We start from the raw sequence: 22,697 nt of genomic DNA, 5'->3' as shown, positions 1-22,697 counted from the left end.
TAGAAATATGATTGAGTTTAAGAAAAATTTGTTTAAGATCATTTCGACATTAAGCGCACTAGTAATAGCAATACTGGCGCCCACTAGCGCTAACATATCCCAGTTTTGATTACAAAAAAAAAAAAAAAAAAAAAAAAAAAAAAAAAAAAAAAAAAAAAAAAAAAAAAAAAAAAAAAAAAAAAAAAAAAAAAAAAAAAAAACTATTAAGAAAATAAGAAAGCCGGTTCACTGCGAAAAATCTGTTTCGGCTGAAGCAAAAAAAACACTGTGAACGGCCAAGCATGGATGTTAAGAAAGCACAACAATAGAGAACAGTTTGTCTTTTATTGATATGTCTATCCATATTTTTCGAATACATTAAACTTTAAGAGGATCGCGGAACTGATACCACACGTGTGTAATTTCTAAAATGTCTAGTTTTGTTAAGTTTTTTGTTTTTTCTAAAGGACTGCCATTACGTTTAACTTGAACTTTCATGTTGTTAACGTGATCCTCTAAAGGCTATAGATTCTCGTGAGAAAAATTTACTTTTGACTTGGGTTATCTTTATAGCACTATGTAAAGTTCTAAACGACATCTACGGCAAAAGTAAAACAATCGCCCTAACTGCATCTACTACTATTCGGTATCTCGAATTCTGTAAAATGTTATTCTTATTTATTTGTTATTATATTTGTAAAAAAAAACGAGTGATTTAGCCCCAGTTTATTCATTTGCGATAACCCTATTACAGGCAAATTCTTAATATGCTTACCTAATACTGATGTACAGATGAGAATTCGAAAATAAACATGCACTGTACTAAACTTTTAAAGTTAATATTTTCACAGTCACGGATCTACGGATAGCAATCTTGCCACCCTGGGTATGGGGGCTAAGTCAAACGTCAACCAAGGAATATGTAAATTGAATGAGTAATATTATAAACGTTTATTTCATTGATAGGAAACATTTAAAACTATGGCATCATTTGCGTATCGTTTGTATTTGCATTGAATAGTAAGGATAAGTTGTGCCAAAAGTCTAGTCAACTTGAAGAATTTGTGTTTTTAGATCATAGATGTTTGCGGTACGCAATAGGAAACCTAGTCAGAAAGAACCTTGCAGTTGTGTGCAAACTCTTTTCCTCGGTAAAACTTTTACCTTCTATGAGCAATCGCATACGACCCCAAGTAGCCCGCAGAATCTATTATAGATTTACTTCAACTTTACCTGCTTCGCAAATATTAATTAAAGTAATTCGCTCTCCTTGCCGCTATCTGCTCCTGCTTTTACCTGCTCCAGGTACTAGTCAGCCACGTAAACAGTCTGGGGCTTAACTGTCTTTCCGTTTTGGGGTTCAATTTGCATCATAGCATGAATATGATAGCTATATGATAAGCATTGATAGTTACAAAAAAAAACATTTCTTATTCGTTGGTTGCATCCAGAAACAAACCGCAGTGTGTTAAAATTTTGGTAGGCGGTTCCATTCAGCGTAAACCTCTCTATTTTAACTAAGCTTCCTTAAATGCGGAACAGTTCAGTTCTGTATGAAAAAAAAAAACAATTTGCTTCGATGTTTTTAGAAGTAATCTACCTTACTTTTAACTTAGTTGTTTTCAACTAAAACTAAAACAAGCCTTTACTTTTATGAACCCTTATTTAAAAACACTGCGGTAAAAATCTTTGGGTTACCTCTTTTGTTGCCCTTAGTATGAGGCAAAGTCAAACAATAGTTTCTCTTAAATACACGACAGCTGAACTGATTTGAACTACAACCAAAATCAGCCAACGACTCAGTTACGAAGACACATTTTCATTCAATTACAGTTAAGCTATCATCGAACTTTTTCAAAGGTGCTTCATAATAATAATATATCATCCTTCTAAAAAAGGGTGTATAGAGGCAAGGTTTCACATTCACTTAACCAACTAGCATTTGATTATTTACTTACTTGAGCGTATGGCAGCCGTCTCCAATAGTTTTCAACGTTCGACAAAACCCGATCCGTCACAGCGCTGAGGGGCCACTAGGGATTGAGTAAGCAGCTTGAAAGCAAATATTTTAGAAATAAACAGACTACTTATTTTGCTTGTGGGAGACGGCATAGACTTTTCAACACTGACTTCCAGCATTGGATACCGCCAACTCTTCCGCCAAATGTGTCTTCAACGGTTCAATGATGCTTGTACCGTTAGCAATGCCAACAACACATATATATATATATATATCCTTGCAGAAAATAACACGACAAATCCAAGACTGGTAAGACACCCTATGTAAAGGTAAAGCTAATTAAACGCATATTTCAGTAAAGAAGTTGCTTGGTAACAGGTCAGCTGTGGATTCCTATATTTTTATCAAAATCAGAAATAGGTACATGTAATAGATCAGAATGTACCGCTGTATAGAAGAATCAAATTGAAGGCGTGTTCAACCTTTAAGTGGTAGCACTACAAGAAAAAGTAAAATCTGATCTAAGCTCTTCTATTGTAATATTGGGTTGCTGGAAGAGACACCAACCGTTTGCAAGCCAACATTAATGCAACTATTCCTTTATACTTCAAAATAGTAGTACTAGGTGAAATATCCGTCATTTTCGTCAACGACCTTTCGTAACTTTTGCGGAAACGTGATAACCCCATGGAAAACTTTTGTAGCAGCTGATTTTTGCATCCATCTCTCTATTCAAACCAAATTGACACCTTTAAGAGGGTCCTGCAGAGATCGAGAAAAATTACAGTCTAGTAATGCAAGATCCAGACTATGCGTCGGATGCAATAAAATACCTTACCGAAGTTCTGTCTAATTCTGTCGATAGCTAAAATTGGACGTGGTCGGATACTGTCGTGGTGGAAGACGACGCCCGTCTGTTTCATTGATTTCGGCCTACTTGTTTTCAATGGTTTGTCGTTACTTGCGAGCCGTTGATAGTAAAGATCCGAATCAATCGTTTTGTCAGACGACAGCATTTTATAATGTACGATTCCTTTCCAGTGCCATCAAACATATACACACGTCCTTTTCTTTAGCATCGATCTAATCTTCGCTATAGATTTTGCCTAGAGAGCATTTTTTTTAATTGCACATTTATTTTTTTGACTGTTTAAGAACTTCCTTAATTTCGTTGTGTTCCTGTGGAATTTTGGAATTAGAGATACAAACGGCTATAATCTTTTGCACTTGTACATCGGGTTTTTTTTGTAGCCTATGTTCCAAACTGTTTTGGGGGTGGATGTTTAGTTAATTGACAAAACCTTGACTACTTACGTCCCTGTCGACCTCAAGTTTCACAAAATTTCATCGGCTTTTTCTGTGATTGGTCCACGACTGTGAGAAGAAGATTTCCAGCACAGAAGCATTCTTGGGCCGCTTCTGCCAATCACGCACCCTGACCATGACTAACGGATTTTCTTCTATGGACCTGGGTGACACTTGTATCCTTATGGTACTAAGATTGCTAAATATAAGGAATTTTTGCAAAAATTTTGCAAGTGGTCAAATCGCTCTATTTTAAGTCTGAGTGAAGGCAATTTAACAGACTCAGTACCTCTTCTTTTACTGACAGAGTTCGTCTTTCAAATGACACTAGCATGGACATAACGCGACTCCGCTTACCTTGGATGTGTGATTTTTAAAGCAATCTAGCTAGAAAAAGGGTTAATAATTTTCCGAAAATCCAATAGTTATGTTTGGATTGAATATCTCCTTTGAGTACCCCATTCTCAGCATTGGTTAGCAACCGTATTGGAAAGCAGGCAAGAATAATCAATGTACCTATTCTTAAGGTTAATTGATTAAACACAATACAATTTTTGTTCTGAAGCTAAGGCTATGTTTTTTTTTTATAGTTAATATTTGTTAATAAGGTGAATGATTCTGATTATTATTAATTTTTTTTTTTAATCTCAATATTAACTCGTGGATCAATAAAATCTAGATTTTGACATTTACTTCTATTTTAGGCTGTTTAGGCACAATTACTGATTTTACTAACTCGTATTCAGGACATTCAAGCGTAGACAAAGGTAGATAGTGAACGTAAAAGATAGGTATAGTCACATATAATAGAATTGCTTCCTTCCTGAAGCCAGCTAGAAGCCCTCATGTCGACCCCGAGAAATGGAACACGACCTTAACAAAGCACCAATAATGATCGGCGTGCAGCAACAATATTGTATCGAGTAGAAAATGGCACACAAAACCGTAAATACAATACAACACAACACAACGTAACCAATTTCAATTGCAAAACTGTCAACCGTAAACAGATAATAGACCAATGAATGATACGCTTGGCCATTGGTGGTCATCACACTGTCATGGTACAGGGGGATGACCGTCGATGAAACAGATAAGCGTCTTCCTACTTCAACGACGTTCCAGCAATCGTCAACCCGCTAAATAGAGTTCATACCAATATTCCGCCGGAACTGGTTTCGAAAACTTCTTATCCAAATTGGATCAGGTAACTTTACGAACTGCGCAAGTTAATATGCCAACAAGCTTGATCTCAGTCCGTGGATCTCAATACGTAGAACGCAGCTACGGAAATAACTGGGTAATGTAGGAAGAAAACAAGTTAGCGATTTCGACCCTTTCAAGATGAATGAATTGACTTGACTCATATTAGTAATGATGACATAGTCCGTGAGATAGAATCACGGACAGCGTTTTCGTATAGGAAATTGGCCATGTATGTGACAGGTTCTCTACATTGCTGTAGCGGTTTGAGCCTGGATGTACTGCTATTACGGCAATTGATGCGTGGACACATGTGGCCACGCAAAATGTGCTAACTCAGTTCATCTAGGAAGAATTTCCGTCGTAAAACGAGGCTTTAGTGGAATCACGGCATATTTGTATTCAGTGCTATAGGGAGTTTTATGTGCTTAGAGACACTGACATTTTAAAATTCGCTCTCTATGGCGATAACATATGCCCTGCATTTTAGTAGTATGTAAAGTGGTAGAAAGCCCCAGTGTATTCCTATCGGAAAGGTCCGTCTCAAAGAAGTGACATGGTTTCTTTTGGTTTGAACAGCGCAAAATTTCTTAAAGGTCAGAGAGGGAGGCATCAAGGCTTTATCAACGGGCAAAAAAATCTTGGACTTGGATGTTAGTCATACACGTTCTGCATAAATATTTCGCCCTAATAAGTAAATCACATATACTTATCATGTTTTCGGTAGATAAGACGATATTGCCTTCCGCACAAATCTTGCCTGTTTAATCCGTCGAATTTAGCAAAAAGGAAATTAACGCTCATATCTTGTATCACAAGACCTATGAACCTATTTTTTCGCAACGACTATCTAATTGAGCAATTGATTTCACATAGATTAGACCACCGCAATCAAATGCGGTAACCCACAAGCAGAGCAAATTGGTTTTGTGTAAGCAAATCGTTCACCTTCCAGGAAATGCACTGGGTTAATCGAAAATCTGGGTTTGAAATTCTCCTTTCCGAACCCTTTCCAGGTCGTCTAGCGGGTTTAAATAGTATTGGGTTGGACGAGATCAAATCATTCGTTACAAAACAAACCATAATGTTTCTTAATATCGGTGCCGTTTTCTTAGTGATAGCCATAGGCTTTGGTAGTAAGCTGGATCAGGATTATACCGACGTTCTGGTTGCCAGATGCAGAGCTCGTTGTCTTAAAAAGGTTAGAGTCAAAAATACATCACAATATGTTGATGTATTTATAGGAACTATATATATATACACTATATTTTTTTAAACGAATGCATACTAATTATCTTTCACTAAATTTTTCTTCTTCATATGATTTATGATCGTTTCGTAGATGAGCTCACGGAACTCATATCGTAACGTCTCCCTGTTTTTGTTTTCAGTTTGTTACTCACGATCATAGCGGCAACTGCGTCGATACCTCTGAGTGCTGGCTGGTGAATATCTTTTTAAATGTGACAATCTAAATTGCGACAAGATAATTCTATCTTTGTGAAAATTGCTAAATAGCATTAGGTTCTTGAATTTTGATGGTAACAACATCTCTGTACAGTAGAGCTATCCTCGCGATAATTACTACCTAAGGAAATTCTCACAGAACGCCTTGTGTGACATATTTCAGTGCTGGGACACGTGTCACATGTTCTACAAAAACTTTAAAGTATGGGGTCCGATGTGCAGTGAGGAACACGCTTGCGTAAGTAAAGTCTATTCTTTTTGAAACGTATTGTTGCCTACCTTTACGTTTTGTGTGCTAACGAGCATAATCGGTACTTAGATACCAACTTCCCCCAGTTCGTACGCAGGGTTCCACAAGTTTGGCAGGGGCTAGTCGTCCGCACGGTTCGCAAAAGACAATAATTAACATCAATGAATAAAAAATATAATTAATTGTACGATACAAATTATATTGGCCGTTAACATCAAAATTCAGATAATTAAATAGCACACACACACACCATAGAACGAGCACTGATAATAAATGTAGCCAAGTGACCGCAAACTAATTTACTTAGACTTCGTATATTGCCAAAAATACAAACTAACCTAGGAACGATCAATTGAAAATATCAGAGACCTTTAATTTAATCCATTGTTTATTTTCTCCCGCAGTTCCCTGGCTGTCAAGAGTCCTGTGATTTCTACCGCTCGCACAGTCCTATAAATGAAACAGCGTCAACAAACCTGAACCTCACTCAGTCACTAAAATATAATTACATACAGGATAAAGATCTCGTTCACTTTGAATGGCCTACACCAGCTGGCTATAACCATATTGAACCTCTAGTTTATATCCTGGCTATGCAGGATCAACTAACGGCTGGCTGGCAACAACTCGAGCAAACGTTCTTTCGGAACTTCACTGTTCACCCGAACCAACTTAAGTTATTCACTCGAATACGGCTCACCTCGTATAATTCTAACGGCAAAGTAGCTGAAGTTGAAAAGTTGTGCGCCGAATTTAATTTTGACTTCAATGACGAACGAAACAATCTCATGTTCCGTGATGAAAAACATTTCAGTGGCGCGGCGCGCGGCAATCAACCTGATATTTTACACCATGACCGCGTCGACCATTCTTGGGCAGCTATTGTTACTTCGTTGCATTATTCAACAAAGCATTTAGGAGGAGTGGACGTAAATATCAAATGGCCACAAATGTATCGTAGCGCTAAAGTTGTTTTTAAGGTCGGATGGAAGGAGGCCGATCCTACTTCTGAAGGCATCAGTCGCCTTTATACACACAGCAATATGGTAACAATAACCGTTCGGTCTAAACATGTCTATCTTGTGAACATCCGCGCATTCCTAAACGAATCACTTCGGTCTATAGCCCAAAGCAAGACTCTAATTGTCGATACAAACTCGGACATTTTGGGTGAGAGTCCACTCGTTAATGGCTGTCTAGAACGTATTTCGGTCGAATACGTAATCTTTATAACAGCTGGTCTGATCTACGTTATCATAATGGTTCTTTATATCTTCGTAAGCTTCTGGCAGCGGGAACGTAATTTAAATGCTGAATCGAGGAAACCACCATCGTCTAGTAGTCAAAACGAAAAAGGACCATCTCTAAATAATCGCTCCCTAAAACAACAGCTTTCATCTATGAGTGCACGAATTTCACAGGGCCCGCTGACTCCTAAAGGCCAGCATGGCTGTTTCATAGAAAAGCAGGTCTCATTTCCTTTTCAACAGGCTAATGGAAAAAACTCACATAGACCTTGTTGAAAAAATGTAACCCTATTCATGCGTGTAAATGTTCGCCCATATCTAAGTCACTGATAATATATTACAATACGTTTAAGCTTCGTGCTACATAGAGCTTAATTAGCCTGACAGATCCGAGCATTCATGTTAAGCGATGCTATGGACAATTTTCTCTGCCAAACGAGTCGAAACTCAATAATAAATTGTGTTGATCCTTTAACGTTGAAGGTTATAGTACAGTTTTTCCTGTAGTACTATCAAAATTGTACTTTACATGCCTGTTTCCTGCAAAAAAAAGTTCCTGTAAATAGAATATACGTTCGAGTAGGTCCACAACGCCTCTAAAAAAAGTAATATGGCTAAAAAAGAAAAAATGTTGCCTCTTTTCTACTACTTTTGATGACGCAGATGTGTGGATAGACAGGCATTGCTGAAGCAGTCCGGACAACGATTCAATCGGCGGCATGGCATAGAACATTTTGAACCTACGAGTTTTCCTAACATACCTTCAAGGCCAAAAATACAAAAAAAAAAAAATCAACGCTGCTAAGTTTAGATGTGAAAAGAAACAATACTTTGTATATGTTGATATTATGTAAATGAGTTTCCCGACCAGCAAGACTGTAATGTATGCGTTTATGTATGAGAAAGTATGGTTATAATGCCAGTAGTTGTTTATATGCTATACTATTGTACTCCAATTAATCAGACGTTGTCAAGCCCCACTCACAAGTCATCTTTCGATTCAGCTATATACTCGACAACTATATGTCGGAGTTGGCAAGACGTTGACCCATACGTAGTTGTCTTTTATCCATTCGCATATCGCTATGCTCTCTGTCCGTAGAAGGTCTCCGCCGTGTTACGCGGAATCCTTAAGCTTCAGCGGAAAAAAACAAGGCAGGACGCTTTCCGTCCCTGCAAAAATAGACAGACGGTAACATTTGTTAACTATTAGTATTTGTATAGATAAAAGTAAATGTATAAATAAACATAAATGTAACTGTATGAAAGCATGGCGAGACATAACTTCGTGCAGCTTCAAATTAAGGACAGAAAAAAAGCTAAATAGGATTGTTACCATAGGTGGCCAATCATTGGGTAAATATGGGGGCTAAATGGGGATATTGGCGAAAAAGCGCGGAGCGACGATATGTCAGAACCACCTTTTAAAAGGGACGGAAATAGCAAGCGTCTTCTAAATGTTGCCAGGGCAAATCCTTTACTTTAGCTATTCGTTGCATTTAGCGAAGTTTGTAGTAGCGCAGTCTCGTGTAAATCTTTCGACTCAGATTCAACATGCGATTGTAGCAATAAAATACACGGGCCAGTGCAATCGCTCAGCTGGCGATCTGGGAGCGGCTCGAACGCAGGTGCCCGGTGAGGCTATGTGAGGTCTCTGAGGAGGGTAATCGAGTTGATACGAGCGCAGGAGCGGAAGAGAGGCGCATCAATGTGTCATGGCGGCGCCCGTGTCCCCTGAAGCGAACTTGGTGCCATTTTAAAGCAAAAGCAGCGGCAACAATTCCCTATGTATCCGTACCTCGGCACACTGGTGACTTGGTCAATCGTCAACATGAGAGTTGTTATTTGTTAATCACTTGAAACATTCATACATGAGATCAGTATTAAGTATGTGTGCGAGTCGATAAGAGGAACGACGGAAAGAACAAGACGGCAAAGGCCAGCTGACCCATCGAATTTGTCCATTTTATAGTACTGTCTAGTGATCAAAAATTAACATGTGATTTATGTCGACCAATCGATGAAAAGCACACTTCCTTGACGGTAAGTGATTTTACCTTGATTTGTATTCTTTTCAAAGCTATAGGTAGTTCACAATATTTTGCCGGCTTGGCTCTCGAATGAGAGGAAATGCGTTAGTTTTCTAGTTAGAAATGAGAGGAAAAAAGTTAGTGCGTCAGATTTTTTCCGGTAAATGACTGCCGTAATCTTGCAATTTTGGCTGAGGGCAATTCTTACTGAACCGCAAACTTGTGTGTAAACGAACGAAAAGTACGACTTTGCTACGTCTCTTCGAAGTCCCATATAAGGGATTACTTATTGAAAAAATCGTACGATGGACTTCTTTGTTGTAATACGTTGTTAAACATCGGGCGGCTGGATCTATTTAAGCACTTCAGCAGTCGATGCTCTTAGCTTCTTTTCATTTAAGCTTTTCAATGTTTAAGCTTGAAAAATGAATTATTTTTATCAAACCAATTATTAAATCTTCTGTCCCTCTCTGACAAATATATCATATTAGCTCTCTCCTAAAAGCTGTTTGCGTAGAGACACACGAAAGCTTTTGTTTTCAAATATAGAAAAATTCATATACACTGTATTGGCTTGATAGAACCAATTATCTATAATTGGTTTGCATATAAGGGCTTAATCGGAAAAAAATTGCCTGAAAAACTAATAATATTAAATCGTCTGGGTAACATTTCTGTAATAAAATTAATTGTATTATTGCATTTGCTATAATATTTACTTATAACATAATTTAGGCACAGGTGCTGTTTGTTGTCAAAATGTATTATTCGAAGAAACGACCCGAAGATAGATAGATAGAAACTTCCACGTGAAGGATGCTCTTCATACTAATAAATGAACAAACAGTCAGAATAGCATTTGAAAAACCCACGTACAAAAAATCCGACGACGCAAAATTATATATTCGATTGTAGCTTTACTTTTTTCAACTCCACAAGAGCGCTAGGAGGTCAAGTGAGTCCTAAAGCGATGGACCATGGCTGATGGGAGGGGGGGGGGGGCAAAATAAGGATAAAAAAAGCTGATATTGCAGAGGAATGACAAAACGACTGATTGGAACTTCTTCTATTAATAAATAACAAAATTATAGCAAACCATTGAAAAAGTCGGCCGAAATTAGTACACAAAGGACGCCTCGTCTTCCATCACGACATAATACATCTTATGCTATCCAGCAAAAACTGAAAAAATTTGAATGGAAATTTCCATATGGCGGGTGACGCCATATAGCCCGGCGTTGAAACATCAGATTATTATCGGTTTGCTCATATTCTCTTAATAGCGTTACTTTAACTTCGATGGCTGGAAATATCACTTCTGACAATTTTTCGCCCAAAAATACCAGAGAAATTCCATAATGATGGGATTGTGGTGTTAGCAGAGAAATTGCAGAAAGCAGCTGATCATAATGGCGTTTAGTTTAGTTATGTAATTTTGAAATGTACACTTGGCTCAAGTTTTACTTGAGAACAGTCTATTTTTTTCGGCCGATATTAATTATTCTAAAATCGGTTTCAATACTCTAGCTGAGTGGTAGTCTTTTGTGGAAGAGATAATCTCTATTCTTCCTTTAGAAGCGGTAATCGATTATTAACTTAACGCTTTCAGAGTACTAGGGATGACAAACGATTAACTAAATTTGCAACGTTAACGTTTCAAACTATAGTACTTGCGACAGTCACCTCCATACCTTGAGATCAGCACTATACATAATGCCATACATTCATAGACACGACAGTCAGCAAAAACAAAGTATTTTTACGGGTAGCTCTCCATGTGATCGCCAGCATCAATCATACTGCATCCATACGTCAAGCACACTGGGGGCGGGGGGCAATGCTGGGGCGAGACGAACCAAGGAAACGTTCAAATCTAAAGAAGCGTCGCAGCTGACAAAAAAGGTGACAGAAAAAATGCCGCCCACGGGAAGTGACAGCAACGATAAAAGTAAACATATCCAAAAATTTGTCGCTACAAACACAGGTTTAAGCAGACCAAACAGCAGCACTGGCAGATATGTGACATCGACCGCAGCTATAAGCTGAATCTAGATCTAAACTTTGTACGCATCCTGCAATTGCTTGTTCTAGAAGGGCGGGCAAAACATTCAGTGGCGGGCGTTAAATTTTGAAATACTAGACAAACAAGGGGCATATTTGCAAGCAATTTATAATTAGTTCGAAATGACGCATTTCAACCTTGTCCGATGGCCCGGCGAGGCGACACAACGAATATCTTCATGATGTGCTCCTGTCGCTTACAACTGTAATCTGCAGATTATGCAGTAGTCGACTAGATAACTTGAAGCGTTAGGTGGATAATTTGGAACAAAATACTTCTGCAGGTAGACTACCTATTGTCACTTTACATTTCGTTTACTGTATGACCTGTTCAGATAAGCTCCGAACCTCAGTCTGTGCGATACTTAAATAATAATGTAAACTAGTTACGGCATTAACATTTGCGGAAAAGGTTAAATTATTATCAGTGCTATGATAGAGGCAGGCAAAAAAAAGAGCACAACTAACCCGAACCGTTTGCAAACGTATAAAATATCGCGATGTGTAATAGATAAGCGAACAGTATGTTGGGCTATCTAAAAAAATCAATTTTATTTTAAAACAGTCGAGCAAGCTCTTGCACATGCTCGTTTTGTAGTAGAAAACATCTGGACGAAAAATGTAATGATACATATGGAAGATCCAGTATCAATTATACCGGACTATACTTCGCTGATTACGTTTTGGTCTTCGATGAACGAAGCAAATTAGATGTTATAAGGCCATTGTATATCATTATGCTCCAGTTCTTAGTTCTGAGGGCCTATTTAAATGCATGTCCTGGCTAGAAAAGTCGAGTACATTATCTTTAGATGACAGAAAGTATCACAGTACGATAGTTGTGTTTAATTCTGAGCGACGTCCTCATCTGCCGGTATCAGAGCAGGTACCGCAACGACCAGTATTTTATGTTATAAAGGTTGCTGGTTCCCAAAAATGTGTTTACGACGAGACCACTAGTGGAGTAGAGGGCTTATTTAAAAGTGATACCGGCGTTCAATGCAAGCTCTTTCGAAGAGTATTTAGATCGGACCTAATCAATATGTTTCTGGTAGGCACATAGTCTAGATTCAAGACTCTAGATGAGAGGAAGTACTGCGTTTCGACTGAAGTTGGTCTTAATCAGAAGTTCTTTTTGTTTAGGTTGCACTCATAACAGAGATACACAGATTTGTGCATTTGTTATACAAGACCACGCCTATGAAGTGAGTGAAAGATTACAAGACTCAATCAGTGCTTTATCTTGCTTGACGACGCCATTGATTCAAGTGTTTTACTCCTTCGAGTGTGATGAGGAATTACCCATTTACAATTTGTTTTCGCGCGACTGAGATCTAAAATCGTCCTACCAATCCTAGCCCTTACTAGTAGGGAATCATTTCGACGCGGGAAGTAAGGGGTTATAGGCTTGGAGTGGATCACTGTATGTCTGCAGCTATATTCAGAAATATAACAGAGCTATGCATAGTCAAATGGTGTTTGTTTCAACAGTAAATCTATAATGACTCCAACTAGAAGCCTATTTTATAAGGTGTGGATTTACACCGCAGTTCACTCTCCTACTATATATATATACACATGTGTATATGCAACATATTTTTCGTTATCAGTTCTAATATAAGTGGAAAGTATCTGTGCCCGACAATCCATGCGTTACTTCAAAAATTATATTGATTAATTTTATAGGGATCCTGGCTGTCCAGACGTATTGATTGCGCCTTAAGATAATCTCGCGCACGAAGTTAGTTACACCGAGATGAAAACTGATTTGTTAGGCCTCCTGATCGACGACAGTGGTCGGGACCCTCGATTTATTGGATATCCTTTTGTTGATTCACCTAAATACATTCTGGCCATCTCGGCCGCCTACCTTGCGTTCATCTTCTATATTGGGCCGCGTTTTATGCGCGATCGGAAGCCTCTACCTATAAAGCCGCTCATTCGGATCTTCAACACCTATCAGATAATTGCAAACATCTCCGTCGTCTGCAGCATGAGCTATCTTGCTTTCTACAAGGTAAATTACATTTTTGACTTTTCTTATTTTTACGCTTTTATTCGACGTAAGACACTTTATTACTATTATAATTTTGCTATACCTCCAAAATGTTATGCCTCCCCTTTTATTCATTTTGAAAATTTCATTTCGTTCGTCAATGTTTCCGAGGTTGCGCAGTTTACAATACATAAACATTAGTTTTCGTCGAAAAATGGTTGATCCAGGTCGAGAAGACAGCTATTCTTTCTCATGTTGACTTCATCCAAGGCAGTGAGAATCAACCCTTCTACATTATGAATGTCGATCATCAATGATCTAAATCCCGGTCGTGTTTTTACAGCTACGTTACTCGATAATCTGCGAACCGCCTGATGCTAAAATGGACATTGACTCGCTGCGGCTACATAGAATCGGTTACTATTATCTCTACGTGCGGTTGTCCGATTATTTTGACACGGTGTTTTTCGTGTTAGCCAAAAAGCAGTCACACGTTACGTTCCTGCACGTATATCATCATCTCTGCGTATGTTTGAATGGCTGGCTGTACATGCGGCAGGGTGAGATAATTGTTTGTGAAGAACGCTTTACTTCCACCTCATTCACAAGAAACCTTAATGACGCTCGACCTACAGCAAAGGCCAACGAGTTTCTTGTCCAAATACATCCGTAACTATCACTGAAATGGCCACTCTTAAATTGACCCCGCTCAATCTCTATGCGTCTGTATCTTAAAAACGTCTTTATTGGATATAATCAATCGTCATCCATCCATCCATCCATCCACGTGAGATAGGCTCGCTTGTGGTAAACGAATGGAATTAGAATCTATACACAGTTTATTAATAACAATGCTCAATCAGTCAATCAGTAATAGATATAAACATGGAAAATGTCGAACTTCCGCTGGATAGATGCCCCTGCTAAGTCGATTCTCGTTACATTTATCATTTCAGGTTGGGCGAACATCGGCGCCCTCGGCGGTCTTATCAACGCGTCCATTCACACAATAATGTATATTTACTTCCTGTTGGCAACATTTCCCACGATGCGTCGCCATCTATGGTGGAAAAAGCATTTAACGCTTTTACAAATGGCTCAGTTTATTGCAATGATCTCACAGTTCGTCATCGTTTATTCACAGCATGACCACTGCGGCTACCCCAAAGGGGTTCTAATCAACGGTCGGTATATCGATTTTTCGAGCATAGCTGCTTGTCGTAGGTGAAGACAACAAAGCAATAAGGCCCGTCGTACCAATATGGAAGCAGTGCAAGGGCTTCCATATTGGTACGCTAAAAACACAAAAAAACGTCCAGATGATCTAATTATTTGGGACGTCAAAGCATTCCAACCTCGTGTCGAATATATTAAACATATGGCGTTACTCTACAGGAAATGGCAAATAATGTCGTTTGTTGATCATAAAATATAGAAGCCCTCGTTTCGTATATATTATCATATTATATATACAGGGTATTTAAGTTAAATTAATTGTTATATATATCGAATAGATGATGTAAATAAGTTTATATATATATTAGTCGAAATGTTTTGAATACTGTTGTTCAGGCAGCAAGGCAGGGTCGATTTGATGCAGGCCATCCATATAAGCTGACACCGTCGGTGGATTTTACCTACTAATTATTAATTGGTCCCTTGTACATCCGTCTATAATAGTCCGGTTCTCTAACTAGCAGTGGTACGGAAAGTATTACTATTATCTACATTTGGACGATTCACATTGCCATCAACTAACCTAAATATATCATGTCGTTCCTGCTCAGGTATAATAAACGTGCTCATCATCTTCTTACTATTCGTGGCCTTTTATATCAAGACGTATCTTCGATCAGAGGGCAAGATTACCAAGGTCCAATGAGATACCGAAGCTCCTAAATATATACGTGTACGAATTTAGATATACGGTATAGATCAGAACCGCTTTAAAACAGGTTTTGTAGTAACTAATTAATGAACTAACGACCTAGTCATGTAAATTCATATATAAGAAAATTTTGCTCAGCCATTTTGGACAATGACATCACTCTTAATAGAATAATTTAAAAAAAAAAACAAACGGGTGAGAAATGCTCGTGTTTGCTTACCCTCTACAAAATAATACATAAGAGAGAAACACTCTAGTGACATATAATAAAATTATGAATGCAATTTTAATAATTCTGTGTTATTACTGAGGCTTTAAAGATGCTGACAATTCGGCCAGCCGATTTATTCGACGTAGCGCCACACGTTTTTTACAAATTCACTTGAGGAAAGTAATTACTTCTTGAAGTTATGCCATGTTCTCTTCTCGGCGTGTTGTCTATTTGAACGTTTTCCTTTTCCGGTTTTTTTGTAACGAGTATTTTTCTTTTAATGTTTTTTGAAGATTTACTATCTAGGCGACAAAGGGAACCTCTTCCATGTCAGCAGTATAAAACAAAGGGTCCCCTTCTGACATATACTACAGGCTTCTTTGGAATAATAACGTTTGCTCTTAAATGCTTTATTGAACGTGGATTATACGCCAGCTAAATGTGCCACCAATCGATCACTTTTTGATTGACCATTTGCCCCTAAGTGTTTCAGTATTGCGCGCCTCATTGGTTACTGGCGACCGATTAACAGTGAACCGGCCCATAGTCAATGTCTATATATGCGAACTTTCTCATTTTTATCACTATTAGGAGTTAATCATTTTTTGAAAATCGAACACCAAATGGATATCTTATCTCTGACATAGAGTTGTGTCACCTGTACCTGGCAATGCGAAAACCTTATCGAGTACCTACGTGTTGTAAGATCTAATAGTGCAATCTGAGTGAAGTATGATTCAGAAATATCAAATTATGTCCTGTGATAATCCTGCTGTCGAAATGTAGAGGTGAAAGGGTAACGGAAATCGTTTGAGTTATTGATGAATGTTTTACAATCAAACTGTCATAAGGTCTAGCTTCACCGAAAGGAAGTAACATGATAATAGCTCACACAGAGCCACGTTCTCGCATCAAGAGACATTGGCTTCCGCTTGACGCACATCCTCATCACTAGCGAACGAGACAACGCCATTGGAGTAACTTCAGAATTGGTTCTGATGAAGTTGACATAAAGGTTCGAAGGTTACAAAGTTACAATATTGCACTAAACGGTTCACTTGCTTATTAGCTAGAAATAAATAAACACGCTATAACAATATATATATACATATATAATATATACAATATAAGTATTAACTTCAACATGATTCATGAAGCGACTCGAAGGCGGTGCGAGCGTCAAATGATCCAACTTGTCATATGCATTTACCGACCGATAAAAGGCCACTCTTCTGATTACAGAGCTGAAAAACAAATGAGACCAATCGCCAAATCTTTTTGCATCCTTTGTTTAAGCGAACGAGTTTGCGTAGAAAGGTCTGGGATCTCTTTCGGAGAAGTCTGAAATCTGACCATTTTGATTATTTCTGTTAAGCGCATTTGCGGGACTAAAATTTTGCTGACTAGGTATTACGTATTCCAGCTGCTATTTGAGCCATCGCATGGAAGGGGCAGATTCCGAACGGAAATCCTGTTTGTCTACTCAGTGGTCAGGGCTGATACGGAAGAGATAAATGCACCAATGCACCTGCCAGATACGCTCGCTCGCATAATGTCTGTGAGAGAGCGATCTCAGGAATCAGGAATCGATTGGAATTAGATAGCTTTTGTTATATACGACACATTGACAAGTAATGCTTTGTTATATTGTGCAGAGTGTTTAATTTTTTCGAGTGTTACTAACGGTATGTCTTTTTTTCTATTTGATGGGCCTGATATTGTACATTTCCTGCCCAACTGTACTATAGAAAATAATGTGCTTTTCAAGTTTATGCTGCTTGCTAAAGACAAGCTTCTTCTTGCTTTGTTGTACTTAAGGAACGACGGCAGAATTAGAATAAATAGGACATAAGTATACAATAAGGAGTCTAAGTTAATAGCGTTTGTTTCAACAGTGAACCTACATTTTTCCTAACTGGAAACTTGTTTTTTCCTAACTATAGACCTTCAAAAATTTCTGTTAGATACCCGCACATAGTTTGGGCAAGTTGAAGTGTTGTCTGATACGCAGCTTTGGTGCCACATCGGATCCAAAAACAACACAATGATCTAGGGTAATGTTTGTACGAACTAATAAGTTATCGTACCAACTGAAGTGCAACTTTAGTGTAATAAGCAATATGTCTCCGATTTAATTAGTCAGACACTTTTTAGTTATTTGTAGCTTAGTCAGATCGCCGATTTATTGCTCGCGGCACTTCCTTGGTGGTTTTGCTAGTAAAGTTGTATTGTGAATTTTGGCAAATATAAGTCATTATAATGTACGTCAGCGTAGACAACAAAGCGGTCAACAATAAACAGCTTGCAGAATATGACATTTTCCATCTTTTCCAAATGTCCATTAAATGTCTTCTCGAAATCAAATGATACACCAGTGTGCTGGGATACTCATTGCTTAGGAAAGACGACAGAATTTACGTGGTATGAGAACGCTATGTAGAGAAGAGTTTGCACTGGTCGGTAGAATATTGCGGCACCCAGTGCAGTGCTTTCGTATGGCGCAGAACAAGAACTCTCGATCCTGAGACAACTTAACGCGTGCAGCCGAGTTCCTTCGTGCGATTTTCACTAGGATACGATTTTCGATGTCGAAGAAATTACCCTTATTCTTAGTGTAACAAAGGTGGCCCTGATCCTTGACGGAAACAGGACAATGATATTATGGGATATTATTGTCGAGAAGCGGCAAGTAATACCTGAGGGTTAGATGCTTACTTTAAAAGATTGTCAGAATATCTTTGAAAAGTTGCAAATGGAGTCAGAAGGTACAATACAGGTTGGGCTAGGGGATTGATACCGGAAGGTACAGACCTTCTGACAGTGGTCTTCTTTTCCTTTTTTTTATTGTTGATGTTTTTATACTCGTTTTTATGGGAAAAAAAAACATCATGCGATTTGTCTATCACAAGCAATGCTGGCGTATGCGGCAATGTGACTCACACATTAAAGCATTGTGTACTCTTTGAGGGAAAAAGGAGAAGTTGCACAAAGTATAGAGCATCCATTTAGGGCAGAAACCATGGTAGAGTCGATTCGTCAAACAAAGTGAAGAATGTCGTAAAGATAACGAAAGAAGAGTGGCAGCAAGTGGTACAGGCATACAGTAAATCTTTTCTGAGCTTGGCATTGAATCATGTACAGAATTTCTCCCCTGGAGTTAAAATAGTATAAAAACGCGTATCTTTTAAGAATAGCGGAATGTGAATGCAGTAACAGCTAAACTCATACCAACCAGACGAATGTATGCATTTAGTGGGTACTGCAGTCGAAAGAATACTGGTCATGGTTCTACAGTAATATGGGACCATGACCAGCATTTTCGAGGCCGGATATTCCTAAACGAAGTTTACAAACTAATGCTTCGGAAAGGTCTTGTGATTCAGCGCCACTAACAAAACCGAGTAAAAGGTAAACAGTGCTACAAAATCAGGACATTTCAGAACCGAAATAATCCAGGCATGTAAATAAAGGTTTCGTCTGCTTAGTATCTTAATAAAAATGTTACTTTTATTCTCGACACAGTTTTTTACAGACATACATTTCTTTATGCTGTGCAAACAATGACAAGCACGCAGTCGAGAAGGAAAAGGGCTGTACCAAGCATGCATCTTTAGTGTTCCATGATTTAATTGCAGAGAAAAACTCGACTTGCGGATGCGGTTAACACTGCTAAAAAAAAGAACACTTGAGGAAACGATTAGCTAGATACATAGGTAAAACACGCAGATACCGTAGTTGCAAGATGTCGAAATTACCTGTTGTTTTTCCTGACCAATAATAAATGATGCAGATTAATCGATGACATTAATGATGATATTAAGACATTGGCAAATTGAATTAAGATGTCAACTTGCGATTTTGGTTGAACACATGGACCCACAACACCTAGTGGCTTTTTGGGCATTTTTAAAAAAGAATGAAGTGAATAAAGAACTTATTTTCAAATTTCTAGCGTACACAAGATAGACGTTGTATTCTGTTAACGTGATCGCTTTAAGGATTATATTGACCATTTTTGTAGGAATCCTGGCTAACCAGACACGTCCATTGTGACCATTTTGGGCCATCTCGTGCACGAAGGTGGTTGCGTCATCATGAAGAATGATTTGCTGAGTCTTATACTCGACGAAAATGGCCGGGATCCCCGATTTATTGGATATCCTTTTTATGATTCACCTAAATACCTTCTTGGCATCTCAGCCGTCTACCTTGCGTTTGTCTACTATATCGGACCGCGTTTTATGCGCAACCGCAAGCCCGTACATGTGAAGCCGTACATTCGTATCTTCAACGCGTTTCAGATATTTGCAAACATACTTTATGTCGGTATGACGACCTATCTTGCATACTACAAGGTAAACCTTATACGTTACGTTTTCTAAATCGTTGATTACCAAGTTTTACTTAGAATGAACAGGGTAAAAAGTTCATGTTGATTCAAACAAACGTCACATTATCGATCCTATTGTTTACATTGGTAAAAAGTACGTTAACAAACAAACAAACGTCTCCCGTATTATGGGATTTAATGCACGCTTGACGACGTCTAAGCGCTAGATAAAGCCAATTTCCCAGCTGAAGAGCGGCCATCCCAAATAGGCGGCTCTTGGGCGCCTCCATTTAAGCGCGTTATACCTGTGAACATTAGAACCGCATTTAAATACATCCCATCGTTCGAAGAAGCGAATTGACTAGCTGAAGATTTTTTGTCACCTTTTCATTGTAAGCATTGGTGTTCCATACCCTAATTTTCTTTTTGCAGCTAAATTTCTCAGTCGTCTGCGAGCCTCCAAATATCAAAACGGATACTGATTCGCTGCGGCTTCAAAAAGTCGGTTACTACTACCTCTACGTGCGATTGTCTGATTATCTCGACACGATGTTTTTCGTGTTAGCCAAGAAACAGTCGCACGTCACGTTCCTGCACGTATTTCATCATCTTACCGTATGCTGTAATTGCTGGTTGTACATGCGACAAGGTAATATTGGTAATAAATTGATATTTGTTTCCCTTTTGTTCAGAATGACCTTAATCGCTTGGCATAATAGTAATAAAAAAAGGATAACTTGCTATGAGATGTTGTCTGCTGTAACCGAGTGGTTAACAGTTACCCATAAAACGGCCTGACAAGAACCTGGCCCAAAAGCACTTCTCCTTGGATGCAGCACTGGGTAAATAATGGAAAAAAAATATGCAGTGCAAGCCCACGTTTCTGGTAGAGCAGCTCGAATGAATTCAGCTAAAGTAAAGGAGCAGGCAATGGTATCAGAAACAAGGCAAGCTTCATTTTATACATATATATAGTAAAAATTCAAGAAAATACCGCGACTATCGTACACTCGGCCGCACTGTCTCGATGAGTAACATATTTAATGATTGCAGTAGTTAAACAACACCCCTTTACGTTTGCCATTTCAGGATGGATGAATATGGTCACTCTTGCCTACCTTGTCAACGCAGCAATTCACATAGTGATGTATAGTTATTTCCTGCTAGCAACTTTCCCTTCGATGCGTCCTTATCTATGGTGGAAAAAGTACCTAACACTTCTACAGATAATGCAGTTCGTTGCAGTAATCTCGCAATGGATGGTTGCGTACTCACAGCCGAACAACTGCGGTTATTCCAAAGGAGTTCTAATAAATGGTCAGTATATCGCTCTTTCGAGTATAGTTGGTCATCTTAGATATCTCTAGATGCTCAGTTAAAATTGTTGGCCTAACATTTATGTTGCCTAAAACGAACAGCCCACGAAATAGGCTTAACTTACTTATAGTTAAATTATATATGCGATGTGCGGTCGAATTAAATCATTACCTTGCACGCGTACCAGCCTGACCTCTACGTAGGGGGCCAGCATAGTGAACATTCGTTATAAACGACTATTCTATAATCCGCTTGTTGATCAATAGGCCACATATAAACATTAAAGACTTTTGTTCCTCTAGTGCCTTTTGAGGACCACTGACCATGTGCCTGATATTTGAAATCATATTTTCAAAACTAACTCGACTCCATTGTTCTTTTATCGCCCTTAACCAGGTATGATAAACGTGTTCATTCTGCTTGCACTATTCGTGGCCTTCTATGTCAAGACGTATCTTCGACAGGAGAGGAAAGCTATCAAGGCCCAATGAGATGCCCGAAGCACACCTACCTCGATATAAGTTCAAGCATATAATATATATTCATAATACCTGTAGCAGTTGGTCAATGGACTATTTCATCCGTGTGAATGAATCTTGAACAATGTTATTTACTCATCTCGGATGATTGTAGCAGCTGAAATGTAACAATGGATGGGTCAGGGATGCTGCCTTCTGCTTCTAGCTGGAACAACGAGTAGAACTCCATTTAGGCGCAATAAAAGAAAACGTTTTGTTCTAATTTGAATTATTCGATCAGAGAAAGACTGCGCAATGCATGACGCGATTCGTTCAAGTCCGTAACAAAGAATCTCTGCGTCTTACGCAACGACGAATCGTATTGAACAATTCGTTATTTTGATTATGATGGGTTTACATCTTTTTTTTTTGGCGTTGTGCCATTTATGGCACCATGGAGCCGTAAATCCGCTCGGTTTGGCTACTTTGGCACGAATCACGTTTCTTTTCGTACTTGTAAAAATCCAATCCGCCTGGAAGATAGAAAGAGCTTAAAGTTTTAAGCTAATGCCGCAAAGTAGAGCGGCCTCCAGCTAGCATACATTCCGCGATTGTCCGCTCATGACTTTCTTGGGCTGAACGCCCAATGAAGCATCAACCAGTAATTTCCTATTTGTTATTTGTACACATCTGTGTACACATCTATGACAGCTCTCAACTGCTATCATAGGTCGCTAGCAGAAACTGTGCCAGTTACAAATTTATGTGTTAATCAAACAAACATCAATTCTCATTATGCTCTATTTTTGTTCATTCTTTGAACCTCTCATTTATCATATAAGGCTACGTCCTAGTTTTTTTTCGTACAGTACCGAAACAGGCTACAAATCAGAACAAACGCTGCGACAATTTTACATATAAACACGCCATATCTTTCCCGGGCGTAACGAATTGGTAATACTGCGTAGACAATTCAGCTGCCTGCAAAACTGAGC

The 22,697-nt window shown here is 38.6% G+C and overlaps 1 protein-coding gene and 1 long non-coding RNA gene across 2 annotated transcripts in view; one reads left to right on the top strand and one right to left on the bottom strand.

The window, feature by feature from the left end:
- Window positions 1-8,047, bottom strand: part of LOC147753239 (uncharacterized) — a 9,384-nt gene extending 1,337 nt beyond the window's left edge. Inside the window, exons 1-4 of the long non-coding RNA XR_015311824.1 lie at window positions 6,865-8,047; window positions 6,534-6,614; window positions 6,194-6,283; window positions 1,938-2,031 (exon numbers count right to left, since the gene is read on the bottom strand). This is a non-coding gene — a long non-coding RNA (uncharacterized LOC147753239). The remainder of the gene's footprint in view (window positions 1-1,937; window positions 2,032-6,193; window positions 6,284-6,533; window positions 6,615-6,864) is intronic.
- Window positions 8,048-9,135: 1,088 nt separating this feature from the next.
- On the top strand, window positions 9,136-21,985 carry LOC111262125 (uncharacterized). The gene is made up of 8 exons (XM_086968964.1): window positions 9,136-9,454; window positions 13,189-13,519; window positions 13,842-14,058; window positions 14,455-14,682; window positions 19,636-19,952; window positions 20,360-20,576; window positions 21,017-21,244; window positions 21,641-21,985. The coding sequence occupies exons 2-8, from the start codon at window positions 13,259-13,261 to the stop codon at window positions 21,733-21,735; spliced, it is 1,563 nt and encodes a 520-aa protein (XP_086825090.1). The 5' UTR covers window positions 9,136-9,454; window positions 13,189-13,258; the 3' UTR covers window positions 21,736-21,985.
- The last annotated feature ends 712 nt before the right edge of the window (window positions 21,986-22,697 follow it).

The sequence above is a fragment of the Varroa jacobsoni genome, unplaced genomic scaffold (genome assembly GCF_002532875.2).
Source record: "Varroa jacobsoni isolate VJ856 unplaced genomic scaffold, vjacob_1.0 scaffold_628, whole genome shotgun sequence".
NCBI classification, from domain to species: Eukaryota; Metazoa; Arthropoda; class Arachnida; order Mesostigmata; family Varroidae; genus Varroa; species Varroa jacobsoni.
The sequence above is the reverse complement of the archived record's forward strand: the minus strand, read 5'-3'. Positions and strand labels throughout refer to the sequence as shown.

What these genes read in the sequence shown, in the direction of transcription:
- LOC111262125 (XM_086968964.1), top strand. Translation starts at nt 13,259, where the DNA reads ATGAAAACTGATTTGTTAGGCCTCCTGATCGACGACAGTGGTCGGGAC. An exon ending in CTGGCTGTACATGCGGCAGG is followed by an intron (nt 14,059 to 14,454) that starts GTGAGATAATTG and finishes TTATCATTTCAG; the next exon opens with GTTGGGCGAACATCGGCGCC. An exon ending in CTGGTTGTACATGCGACAAG is followed by an intron (nt 20,577 to 21,016) that starts GTAATATTGGTA and finishes TTGCCATTTCAG; the next exon opens with GATGGATGAATATGGTCACT.